We start from the raw sequence: 13024 nt of genomic DNA on the forward strand, positions 1-13024 counted from the left end.
TCATGAACTTCCATCAGTTATGGGGCCTGTTTCTTCATGGTCAGCTGATGATACTTTTCAGTCCCTGAGCCTATTTCTTCGTGGTCTATTTCTACCTGTAACGTCTGGTGTTCCTTCACCAGCTGATCATGAACTTCCATCATTGCAGCAAGTGCATTTGATGGTGTGTAACTTCATAAAAGAACAGATGATTTAATAAACCTACTGAATCAAAGTTTAAAATGGAAGAAGCCGACTGGGATGACTGACTCCTCTTGTGCACCCTACTATCCTGGTGCAGCACAAAATCACATCTCCTCTGTTGTCTGCATTCCTGCCAAGTCTCGTCCATGGGCATCTCAGGGCCACCGATGCTGCCAAGACAAACATGCAGATCACTAGTGAATAAGTGAACAAACCCCACTTTCCAACACAAAAAAAACATAGATTTGGTTCTAATGACCTCAATGGCCTCAATAAATATCCTTTTTTAAATTCACTGTGAGTAAATATCTAATAAAGATGTGATGATCTAATAAACCAATCAAACCTGCTGTAACTTGTTTACACCCTGTTTATAAGATTTCAATTTTTTGTCTATATATTGTACTGCACATTGTTCATCTATACACACCTATGTACCTAAAGACCTATGTACATTCATACATTTATATTCAGTATATATATATTTATAAACAGTATAAACAAATTATACAACTTGTACAAATAACACTTATATACATCCTTACACATTGTTGTTGTTGTTTTCTTCTACTCTGTACTTGAGAGACACCATCAACCAGAATCAAATGTGCTATATTTCAGGTACAGGAGAAACCCCCTGAGGTAAGGGTTTGGGCACTCAGCATGGTGCCTGTCAGTAACCCCCCTTTGACAAGGATCACAGCTTGTCGTTCAGTTCTTACTTGGGGTGTTTTTCGTGCAGGAGGCTTCTACTTCTGCAACTTCTTGAGCTGTCTTGCATGCTTGCATTGTTTGGCAGATTGTCTCAAGGTTCATCCAGTGCAGATGTAATGGTCTGGTGTCGATGGCCCACCAGGTGGCGCCAAATCCCCATGTTTCCATCCATCACTAACCAGGAGAAAAACAGAACGAGAATCAATATCAGGACAAAGAAACCTTTGTTAAAGCATGGAGAAATATATCTCCATACTTTCTACTTTCGCCAGCTGCACTGGAGATATAATTTGTTATACCAAATATTAATCAAGACAAAATATAAAAAAAAAGAGTATGTATATGTATAATGGAACAGCATAATGGAATGTATAATGGAACAGCATTATGATGAGCTGATGGGACCTGCAAACAGAGCATGAGGAGAGAAAGAAAGCCACAGCAGTCCATTGCAGTGACTGCTGATGGTGGCCTTTTTGGGCAGTGGCACAGTTGTGGTCGATTTCGGGCATGGTGGAATAGAGGACTGGGACAATGACATGTTGAAAATCCTGGTGACGGTGCCAGCCAGCTGGGGATCCTCCCGTTCTCAGATCACCCCTGACCTCGTGCTCCTGCAATGTGAATCTCCGACTGCTGCAGACTGATGCCTCGGGTCCAGCCACCTCGAAGCGTGCAAAGAATTGGTTTAGTTGCCTTCAGCTTCTATGGTGTTCTTGTTTAACATTGTGTTGGTTAGTTTTATGATTGTGTCACAGCTCACAACTGAAATGAAGGTGGAAGAGACATGAAAAGTCATAACACCAGATCTTTCAGTAATTAGAAAGCAATCCTGCTAGTTTAGTCCCAACTGATGGCCTATAACCACTAGTCGAGTTGTAAAACTAAGGGGCCGTGGTGGCCTAGCGGTTAAGAAAGGTTGCCAGTTTGAATCCCGATCCGCCAAGGTGCCACTGAGCAAAGCACCGTCCCCACATGCTGCCCACCAAGGGTGATGGTTAAATACAGAGAACACATCTCATTGTGTGCACCGTGTGCTGTGCTGCAGTATGTCACAATGACAATCACTTCACTCTCACTTAAAAAAACTAATCGGGGAATGGTGAATTTTATCGTTCATTGGGCATATTTTGTGCCGATGAGAGTGCACATGGTGGGAAACCAACTGTAACATTTTTATTGTTGTTTAAGCAAAAACATGATTAATATATTCGACTATCCTAAAAGAACATGCATGGTGTGGATGTTACGTGTCAGATCCTCAGATTTATTCCCAAAGCAGTCATGAAATTGAGGTGTCACATTTTAACCATCACCCTGGGCAGCCATGACAGGCACCCGGGGAGCAGTGTGTGGGGACGGTGCTTTGCTCAGCAGCAGATCAGTGGCACCTTGGCGGCCTTCTGATTACGGGGCCGCTTCCTTAACCGCTAGGCCACCACTGCCCACCACTACACCACTGTAAGTCACTCTGGATAAGGGTGTCTGATAAATGCCATAAACTTAAATAGAAAGGAAAGTGTCGTCATGCAAACACTTCAACATTCAGAATAGAGAACCACTGCTCACTACACCATTGCCTGACTTACATAGGCAGAAACTTGCAGCTGAACACGAAGGTCATCACCACCTGATTGTGAGAGACTACTTCTCCAGACAGCTTGAGATCTTGCACCTGTCAAAGTCAACCTCAGATTGTGTCATACAGAAACTGAACAGCGTCTTCATCCATTTTGGAACTCCAGAACAACTGATAACAGATAACAGACCCCAATTCGCAGATGAGCGTGTCAGATGGTGTACAATGAACATGAATTCCCCATTTACCACAGTCCAATGGCATGGCTGAGCAAGCTGTGAACCTTTGCCAACAAAGGTTTTAGCCACCAAGTACTACAGAATGTTTTGCCATGGATGGAATCAAGTATTTATTTAATTCATGAAAATTTTTAATAAACTCTATATTTGTTATAGTTCTGTCTATCACTGTTCAAATAAACCTACTGTTAAAATTACAGACTGATAATTTCTTTGATAGTGGGACAACATATCAGCAGGGGTTCAAATAATTTTTTCCCCCATTGTACAATGTCAAAATGTCATTTTGGTGACAATAAAAATACCTTTCATGGACCAAAATTAGTTTGTTCTGGACAGAATGTCATCTTGTGGACACAATGATTTCCTGTCTTTTATACAACACAGACACAGCCAGCCTTCTGTCCACTAAATGGCAAATGCTAAAGTCATCTGAGTGCACAAAATGAACAATATCTTTTCACTTCTGTGAAGAAAAAAAAAGCAATGACTATGGTGACAAAGCAAATTGCACAATGAAAGTTGTCATTATTAAATGCATTTTGTGTCACAAAACATGAATATTGTAGTAACACTGGCTCACTGTTCGCTGTTGCTACTGTTACTGTGCATAATCCATGCAGAATGCACCTAAACAGAATCCACTACCCATGATGTCTGTGTCTCATGTTCTCATTGAACATAAATATCTTGCTTGCGTTACTAATTTTATTAGCCTCACTGCTTTTTTAATTTATTATAACTTTTACTTAGGTATGCTCGGTCAAAACAGGGTGGTTCAGGATGCATTTCACTGCGTGTTGTACTGCTGTAACTATGCATGTGACAAAAAGATTTTGAGTGGGGGGGTCTGGTCACCCCAACTTACGTATCAACGCAAAGTAAACATATGCAAACCATTAAACACTAAATATTGCAAACAACTGCTAACTCACCCCAAGAGGCCTCAAATTTTTAACGAAGTGATTAACAGCTCTGGTGGGGGTGGCCAGGCGACCTGGCCAATCAGATTTCAAGGGTGCCTGTGTGGACACGCCCCTGTCTGCAAGTCGTTTACAGTTTTACAATTTTGGCTATTTATTCATGTGAGCTCTTGCTCAACAACATTTATATGAATTTACTTACTAATCCATGTTAGTGTAGTGTAATGTTAGAATTATTTATCGATTTTTTTTGGTATTTTTGGTATTTGTGTTTGAGAACCACAAATCTAAACAATCATTACTTTCCTGCACATAATAATGGATCACAGCACAGCATCTGCAGACAGAATGAAAATGGAGGTTTCCAACAAGGTGCTGCGCTGTTTTTGGTCTCTTCACCCCGGCCCGGGACGCGGGGTCCGCCCGTCTCGATGACGTCACACTGGGCACGCCCATCTCGATGACGTCACGCTGGGCGTTCTGAGGTGGCGTGCCGGAAGGAAAGATGGCGGATCGCGAAGACCAGTTATCCGAGGAGGAGAAGGTAGGCTTTACGTGCCTCTCCGCGACGTGGAAGGCGACGCTGCGCCGCCGCGGGCGCCTGTTCGCGTGTTTTACGCGGCGCCGCTGCACGCCGCGGGGTTACGGGCTCGGAGCGCCGTGCCTCTGCTGCTCTCGTATTTTTAGCTCAGCAGCAGCAGCCTCCGTCCCAACTTCCGGCCGCTGGAGAGCCGCGGACTCCTTGTACGGTCCTCCTGCTAAAATTGGAACCGAGCTCGGTCTGCGCTTTTCGCGCTAACGGCGTGAATGTCGGTTTGACAGCGCGGCTGCCCCGCTTCCGCGAAGCGGACGGTCGGACAGACAGACAGACAGACAGACAGACAGTGACGGTTCGCAGCTTCCACGCCCTCGCTGCTGGTGTGATGTGATGATGTTCGGCTCGGCAGCAATGTTTATAACGCAACTCGTCACGCAGATAAAGACTTTGTCATTGTCATACACAGCGCGTGACAGCACAAGGGGACCTCGGTGGCACCGTGACTGTTCGGGATTTGAACCCGCAGCCTTTCGAGGCCCACCGCTGTGATGCGACATCGTGACGTCAGAGAGATGTTTCTATGAAGTTATGACGTCATAACTTCATTGTAATCACAGTACTGCCAGTAGTTTTTGTTCCTTTAATCAACAGTTGCGGTCGATATTTTGCAGTCTTGAGTCTGTGGCAGCCTCGTCTTCTAAACCGCAACTGGTGGAGGTTCTGCAGCCGTTCAGTCTGTATGAAGGCTTTCAGTGTACAGTATAGTCCCAGGTTATATATGAATGATGATTCACGTCTACTAAGGTGGATGATTGGCAGAGTGAATCCTGCCTTAAGAAACAAGGATTTTTGCATGAATGTTGGAGGCTTTGAGTTTGGCTCAGATGCGGCACACCAAGCACATGCGCATAAAAGAACTTTTGCTTCTTTGGCCTGCATCAAGCATGCTAAGCTGATCGCTGAAAGCCTTCATATCCGGTCCAACACATGATCAGAAATCTTGAATGAAGAAGGCCCAGTGAGGTGCAAAATGGAGTAAAAGTAGTGCCATTGCGGTGTGAAACAATGCCATGGCGACTGTATGCTGTAATCAAATCAAAAAAGTGTACCTGTTCTGGAAGTTTAACACACCACAAAATATTGAAATTTAATGTCCCTGTATTGATCACCGCGTAAAATATTGCGATATATTGCTGTATCGATGTATTCTAACACCCCTACCAGAATCTCTGTGATTTGTGGTGTTATTACAACATCTTGGGGAAGTGGTGGCCTAGCAGGTAAGGAAGCGGCACCATAATCAGAAGGTTACCGGTTCGAATCACCAAGGTGCCACTGAGCACACACTGCTCCCCAGGCTCCTGTCATGGCTGCCCACTGCTCACCAAGGGTGACGGTTAAATGCAGAGGGCACATTTTGTTGTCACCGTGTGCTGTGCTGCAGTGTTTTGCAATGACAATCACTTCATTAGTTAGCGATGATTGACGAGTAAAGGGCAGATTGGTTGTAATAAGTTTAACCGGAGTAGCCCTACCTGTGTGGTAAGAGGCCTGGTGCAGGATGTGTGTGTGTTTCCTCAGCATGTCGGAACGTGTCTCCTGGTGTTCAGAATTGCGTGGTGTAAAATACCTTTATTCCATTTTCCCCTGAACATGTCCACTTACTAGAACATTTTTCGAAGAGGAAACCAAGCTGGTTGTACTAGGAAGGAGGAATGCGGTGGGAACAAATAGACCAATACACAATACACCATAGATCACATTATAGCAAAATACTGTATGTGCCTGTTAATAAAAACTAGTTATAAAACAATGAATTTCGTTCAAATGGATACCTGTTAATGCATGAAAATTAATTCAAAAAGGGGAAACTGGTTCCAGAGTGAATATCTCTTTTCCGCATATATGGGTGTTGTTTTTTCTTGTGTGAAAATGCTGTCGTATTAACCCAACTTTCAACCTGACCTATAACTCCAGACATGTTCTACATGCAACAATGGTGGATGAAGTAGCTACATGAAATCCTCTCTACGCCGCACATTCCTAATGAAAAGACAAGGCTGGAGAACAATGACGCATTTAACTCACCGTGGAGGACAATTACACCCCAAACAAGGACAGCGGGGAGTTAGAGCGCCACCTACAGACATGGAGTGGGTTAAAACAGCGTACTGTGCGTCTTCATGTCGATCACAACATTTCAGATTACGCAAGTCTTCAGTGGACGCAAGTCTTATAGAAATCCCCCCAAAAAAGAACCTAGAATTACAATATTCTTAGTTGCTGATAATTTCAGTGTTTTAAAGATGTTAAACATGAAAAATGAATTATATAACCATAACCTCAGGCCAGGTTATGGTTGAATAACTGAAATATATAGTTGTCTCTTGGTTTATTGGACTGTGAAGCAGGTGCTGTGGTCAGTGATATATAATTGTTCTGTGTAGGCTTATCGTCAATGTATTTTTCATGCTTTGTATAAACAAAGGTTATTAAATATGCGTTTAATATGTACTGCCTGGTTGTGAAGAGGCAAGTGAATTGTCAGGAGCGTCTCCACCACTTCCTCTTTACGAACGAGGATAGGAATTATGTGGTGTGCTGTTTTGAGACTAGATTTAAACATTTATTTCAATATATACATTTTTGATACAATATATTTAAAAAATTAATACAGTTTTTTTTGTTTTGTTTTATGGCCTTTCTAATTCTGTGATTTGTGATTGCATCACTGAAATCAACACCTTTAGTATCTAGAGTATCTTCAATTCAATGTCCCTCTTTGGCTGGGAAGTCTCACCTTATAACTCATTAGCTGATTATCTTGAGCTTGGACTACAGCTCCCATGCCCCCTTACTTCCGCACCACTGGTGACCACACCCCTTGACTAAGTCCCCTTTTTATAGCCATTTACGGTTATGAGAAATGCAGTCGGGGGAGGCCGATAACACAAGCACAGAACAGGAAGTGGCAGACTGACAGGAGAGATGTGGGGACAGAGACTGTGACACTGCATAGCTTTTCTTTTCAAGTCTCAATTTTTTAAAGTTGATGCAAGTTCCTGTCTAATAGTGTGATATCATGTGATCTAATTCTGTTTAAAAATGGCTATCTTGTACACAGTACAGCAGTAGCATGCAGTGCATGAGAGAAAGGAAATGGCCATTATTAATGCATTTCACTCCTTGTGCTCCACAGGTACGCATAGCGGCCAACTTTGTCATCCATGCTCCCCCAGGAGAGTTCAATGAGGTGTTCAATGGTGAGTTTATTAGAATAAATCAATACATAAATAAATAAGTGAGTGACTTCTTCTGGTTTCTCTCACGGCCACCATCGTGGACAGCTTGCACCTCACTGTGTAATTGCACGAATGACACTATAATATGCACAAGGCACGTTTGGCAGGAAGAGTTAAGAACCTGCTTTTAAAAAATCGTATCTTTCATAAATTGAAGTAATGTTTTTTTCTGACGTTACGCTTGTTTGCCGGTGACCTACGAAACAGAGTCTACACACAACATACAATTTAGTTCAATTCAAATTTCTATTTCAAATTCTAGACCGTTGGATTGGTTTAAACCCAGCTGGACAGTTAACATAGTTCTGCTTGTGCTGATCTGTGCTGTGGTAGTCATGTTTCAACACACTTTCATTTAGCAACAGATGCACAGATGCACATTGAAAGCTACAGACCACAGCTTAACAAACAACCAACGACTTCTATTCGGTATACATCAACTTTCAGTCATTCGATACCACGATTAACTTGTTTATCATGGTTCCAGTTCATTATGCAAGTGGGCGCAACTTTTTTTTTTGTATTCCAGGTCTCCACAATGTTTCTTTATTTTATATGTTTTTATGTTGATTTGAAATGTGAAGCACTTTTATTTTACAAATGGAAGAATGTTTAATATTGTGAAATAGTTCTTTGCATGAAATGTACATATTATTTACATGTAAATGGTTTACAGAAGCAGAGAGTAAATGCCCAAGCACTTTGTTTAACAGTGATTAAATGTGGTTTGTTATGCTGCATTTATTCTTTTGTTCCCCTCCCACTCCATAATCACGCCATTTTTAGATGAATAAATACGTTAATAATGGAAAACGTGGAGCTCAGAAGAATTAAAATGGGAAATACGGAATATAGGACAAAATAAAACTGATTTCATAGGGCCCTAAAATTGTCCCCTGAATCCTGTGAACCTGTTTGTTGGAACTGTGGGTTTGAGCAGGGAGGCTGCAGCATTCTGAGCTCCTGGAGGGAAATTATCCACATAATCCTTTTCTGGTGATTTGAAGAAGAAAAAAAAATCAGTCTATTATATCTTATCACAGCCAAACACATTTCTCACCCTCCCTCACGCACGGAGATGAACTTCCCTTGTTCTTTTCCCATCTTTCCCAGATTTGTCATGGCCAGTCGCTCATCCCATCCTCTTGTGCCTTTCATCCCAGGCTTGGTGTGGGGTTTTGTGTACATGTGCACTGATCTGCTTTATCTGCTTTCCTCACAGACGTGCGGCTGCTTCTCAACAACGACAACCTGCTCAGGGAAGGCGCAGCGCAGTAAGTAAACCACATCCACTTCTGGTAATTTAGTATTCTTTTGTATGGTTCTTTATGACAAATGAATGGTTTCCTGCCATATTTTTGTAGTGCGTTTGCGCAGTACAACGTGGATCAGTTTACCCCTGTGAAAATCAATGGATACGAGGAACAAGTGAGTTTCGCAGCGGCTCGTGAGGATCAGTCAGACATGTTACTGATTTATTCCAATCTGCTGTGGCAAGAACTAGTATGTGAACTCTTTCATGGAATTCATGGTTTTCTGTGTCACTCTTTTCTTATTAAATGTGATCAGATCTTCATCTAATTGACAAATAAAATAATAACACAAATTACAGTCTTTCATTTCTTCATCAAGAACAACCACAAACAACCAAGCTAGTGGAAAACCTATACAAAGTCAGTGTTGAGTCAGGTGTTAGAATATCTGGAAGCTTCACACAAGAAGAATATGCCTATGTGAGCAAAAGAGCTTTCAGAGCATCTACAATCAAGAAATGTTGATTTACATTAAATTGCAAATAATCCCAATAAGAATAATGGAGACAACAAATATTTGAAGGCGTCATTAGAACTGGCTAACATCTACAGCATGTAAAACAAACAGGCAGAGTGTAGATCCGGTCGAATTGATTGAATTATTTGGGACAAAAAAAAACATCATCCCAACCATGAAGAATGATTTGGGCCTGCTTTGCTGCAACGGTTCCAACTTGCAGTCATTGAGGTGAAGATACCAAATAATTCTGCAGGATAATGTGAGGGTGTCTGTAGAAGGTTGGCGTGATGCAACGGGACAATGACCCAAACATGGAGGCAAGTCCACAACAGGATGGCTTCTGAAAAACTAAATCTGCCAAGTCAGAGCCCAGACCTCAACCCAGTAGAGAGACTTGGAATGACTTGAGAGCCACAAAATGTCCAAAGCAGCTAAAGCAGTCCTGCCAAGATTCGTCCTGAACGATGTGCACACCTACAGGATATAACTTCACCCAGTTATTTCCACTAGCGATACGAGTTGTTTGTGGTATAAGACATGAAAGATCAGATTTTTTTTTTTATATGAGGCATGTTGTACCCTTGACTTAATATAAGATCAGATCACATTTTATGACAAGTGATTGCAGAAAAGCATTCAAAAGGCTTCACATACTATTTTGTGCTACTGTAAGTGGTTATGCATATTAAGGACCTCAACTGAAAGAACTATGAAGCTTTAGAAGCTTTGTTTTTTAAACCAGTGACCAGAATCACACAGTAGTCTTACTCAGTACATTATTTGTCCCTTTAAAACAAGGCTCAAAGCAGCTTGGGATAGATGAATAACAATTTAAACCATAGTAGGGTAAAAGTCTGTCAGTGCAGTAAATCATAATCCACTGTCTTTTGGGACGTAGGTCTTAATTACAGAACATGGCGACCTCGGCAACGGCCGAATGTTGGACCCAAAGAACAAGATCTCCTTCAAGTTTGACCATCTGCGCAAGGAGGCGAGTGACCCTCGACCCCACGACGCGGACGCGGGCATGGAGAACTGGAGGAATGCTGTGGATGGTGCTGTGAGGGCCTATGTCAAGGAGCACTACCCCCACGGGGTCTGCACGGTACATATGCTGCATGGGGGCTGGGTCACATAAATAAGGGTTATAATGCAACCACACACTTGACCCGACCATTCTGTTTTTGTTTTTTTTTTTCCTCTTCAGGTTTACGGGAAGACTATTGATGGACATCAAACCATTATAGTATGCATTGAGTGCCATCAGTTTCAACCCAAAAATTTCTGGTACATACCGAATTAACATTCTGTATCATTTCCAACTCTTGTCTTGATATTCTAAATACTCTGTTAGGTACAGGAGGCTAAGCTCTCAAACTGCAGTATATCGGGTTAATATAATTAGATCAGCCCTAATCCAATCCACTTTAAGGGATAGGGGTTTAATGCAGATGTGTTACTTAGTGTAGGATTTCAATCTTATTTCACTCCAGAACCCTCCTGCTTCCTGCCTTCTGAAGGTGAAATAAACCACCTTTCACTCTTTCTTTTGGAAGGAATGGACGCTGGAGGTCGGAGTGGAAATTTGCAATCACCCCATCCACTACTCAAGTAGCAGGAATTATGAAAATTCAGGTACTTGAGAGATGTGCTTGGAAAAACTATGGTTAATTTAGTCACATTCAAATATCCAAGACGCTATATGTGCCTTTTTATGTTTTAGGTTCATTACTATGAAGATGGAAATGTTCAGCTGGTCAGCCACAAAGAAGTTCAGGAGTCCATGCACGTTTCTGTAAGTATTCCCATGCATGATGCTACAGTAGTCAAAGTGCTGGACCGGTTGGAATGGTTTCCGTTTACTCCCACAGTCAACATCCAGTATATTTCAGTTGCATGGTGTCCACTATGCTTTGGTGTTTCAAAACCTTTTTTATCACTAACGTGGTGTTTTAGTATTGAAACATTCATTGCATTAGTTCAAATAAAAAGATGGTCATGGTCATATACTATGTGTATGGAAAGAGATCATTGTTGACACAGAGCTAAAATGCTGAAGTCCCTCGTAGTTCTTGTTCAGTCCCCTGATCTGAATATGATCCCTTTCAGTAGGAAGAGAAGAGAATTATCTGCAATTCACAGTTTGACCACTAGATGTCAAATGTCATTTTTATGCTTTTGATCTGGTCTCAGAGTGAGGCTCAAACTGCAAAGGAATTTGTCAAGATTATGGAGGCAGCCGAGAATGACTATCAGGTGTGTGGTTTTTTTTGTTTTTTTTTTCTCCTGTTTCTAAAAAATAAAATCTATTTAGTGTTTGAATGTCATGCACTACTTTCCTTATTAGACTGCAATCAACGAGAATTACCAAACGATGTCGGACACTACCTTCAAAGCCTTACGCCGACAGCTTCCTGTGACGCGCACCAAGATTGACTGGAACAAAATCCTGAGCTACAAGATTGGGAAAGAAATGCAAAATGCTTAAAACCAACTTTGCATGACCGGTTATTCATCATTGCATAAATGAGGTCCATGCAGATAAATGGTTTAGTCCCACCAAAAAAAATGTTCAACCTTATACTTTTCTACAAACACCACACAATCAGTACATTAGCGCTATTAAGAGTAAGGGCTGAGTGGAAGGAGGCGGGAGGTATGGATCGTGCCAAAGGAAAGTGGAACCAACAACGCGTACGAACGTCTGAAGGTGTCATTCTCTTCTAGAACTTTCCAGAACCAGTTGCTGATCCGACAAACACCAGTTATTAGTGCTCTCTGGCCCCACATCTTTTGCACGCGGTGCTTGCCGATCACTTGATGTTTTGTGTCCCTGATGAAACGATCTTTGACATAAAGCTAGCGATGTACCTCCCATGAAATGCAAGTCAAACCTCCAGGCCATGACAAAGTTTCTCCACAGGCTTAGACCGAATGCAGTCCAGAAAAGCTTAAGTAACCAATGTCTTACTGCTAATTAATGTGCATATGTCCAGTTTATAATATGATTGAAGTTTCACTCAACGGGAGTTATTTTTATCAAAGCAAACATGACTGTACAATGCATATTGTAATATATAGCTGTATTAAATACCCTGTGTGTCCGCTTGGTGATTTATTTCTTTGAGATTAACTGTAATCCAGTCATATAACATTAAATGACAAATTTTCTATTTACTGACTCATTGGTAATTTGTGCATCCTTCATTCTTAGTATTAAACAAGCTCATTATAATTTTAGCCTTCGAATTGAAGGCATAAGGAGTTTTGTGTGTTCGGCGAGAAATAGAGCAAGCAGCCGACTACTGGCTGGGAAAAAGTCCTGGATAAACTTTCCTGACAATTAACTTGAGATAGATTGGCCATTAGGTACTAAATGAGAATTGTAATCAAATTAATAGTTGTAGGTAAGGTAAGTCAGAACATGTCTCGAAGGTTAAAAAAAGTATAATATATAAAGTACAATGATCAGCAATCATCTTGGTTCAACTAGTGCCAAGTTCATGACAGACTAAACTACCTAGCTGTACCCAACCTGTGTCGTTTCTACCCCAGCTTCCTGAAAGACCAAGCCACATATCCAGCTGCACGTTCATCCATCCATCCCACCCCACCTGGACGATACCGTAAATGCCTGTTACCATGAACAGATAAAGGCCCAGAAGAGGGTCTATAATAAAAAGGGTCTGAAGCAAAGGTGTGGGCGTTTGAGCTGGTCAGTTTGTGGTAACACCCCCTTTGGTGAGTGAAAGTGATTGTTTCTGTCATTGTGA

The 13024-nt window shown here is 41.7% G+C and overlaps 1 protein-coding gene across 1 annotated transcript; it reads left to right on the plus strand.

Moving 5' to 3' along the window:
* Nucleotides 1-4087: 4087 nt before the first annotated feature.
* On the plus strand, nt 4088-12426 carry LOC114794853 (F-actin-capping protein subunit alpha-2). Its single transcript, XM_028987675.1, has 10 exons — nt 4088-4182; nt 7376-7439; nt 8701-8752; nt 8843-8906; nt 10150-10356; nt 10459-10538; nt 10808-10886; nt 10975-11046; nt 11445-11507; nt 11599-12426. The coding sequence occupies exons 1-10, from the start codon at nt 4144-4146 to the stop codon at nt 11737-11739; spliced, it is 861 nt and encodes a 286-aa protein (XP_028843508.1). The 5' UTR covers nt 4088-4143; the 3' UTR covers nt 11740-12426.
* Nucleotides 12427-13024: the final 598 nt, after the last annotated feature.

The sequence above is a fragment of the Denticeps clupeoides genome, chromosome 7 (genome assembly GCF_900700375.1).
Source record: "Denticeps clupeoides chromosome 7, fDenClu1.1, whole genome shotgun sequence".
Lineage (NCBI taxonomy): Eukaryota > Metazoa > Chordata > Actinopteri > Clupeiformes > Denticipitidae > Denticeps > Denticeps clupeoides.

Bases quoted from the DNA above. Each gene is read 5' to 3' on its own strand.
- LOC114794853 (XM_028987675.1), top strand. From the start codon at position 4,144: ATGGCGGATCGCGAAGACCAGTTATCCGAGGAGGAGAAG. The intron at 10,539-10,807 runs GTACATACCGAA...TTCTTTTGGAAG, and splicing joins TTTCAACCCAAAAATTTCTG to GAATGGACGCTGGAGGTCGG. The intron at 11,508-11,598 runs GTGTGTGGTTTT...TTTCCTTATTAG, and splicing joins CAGCCGAGAATGACTATCAG to ACTGCAATCAACGAGAATTA.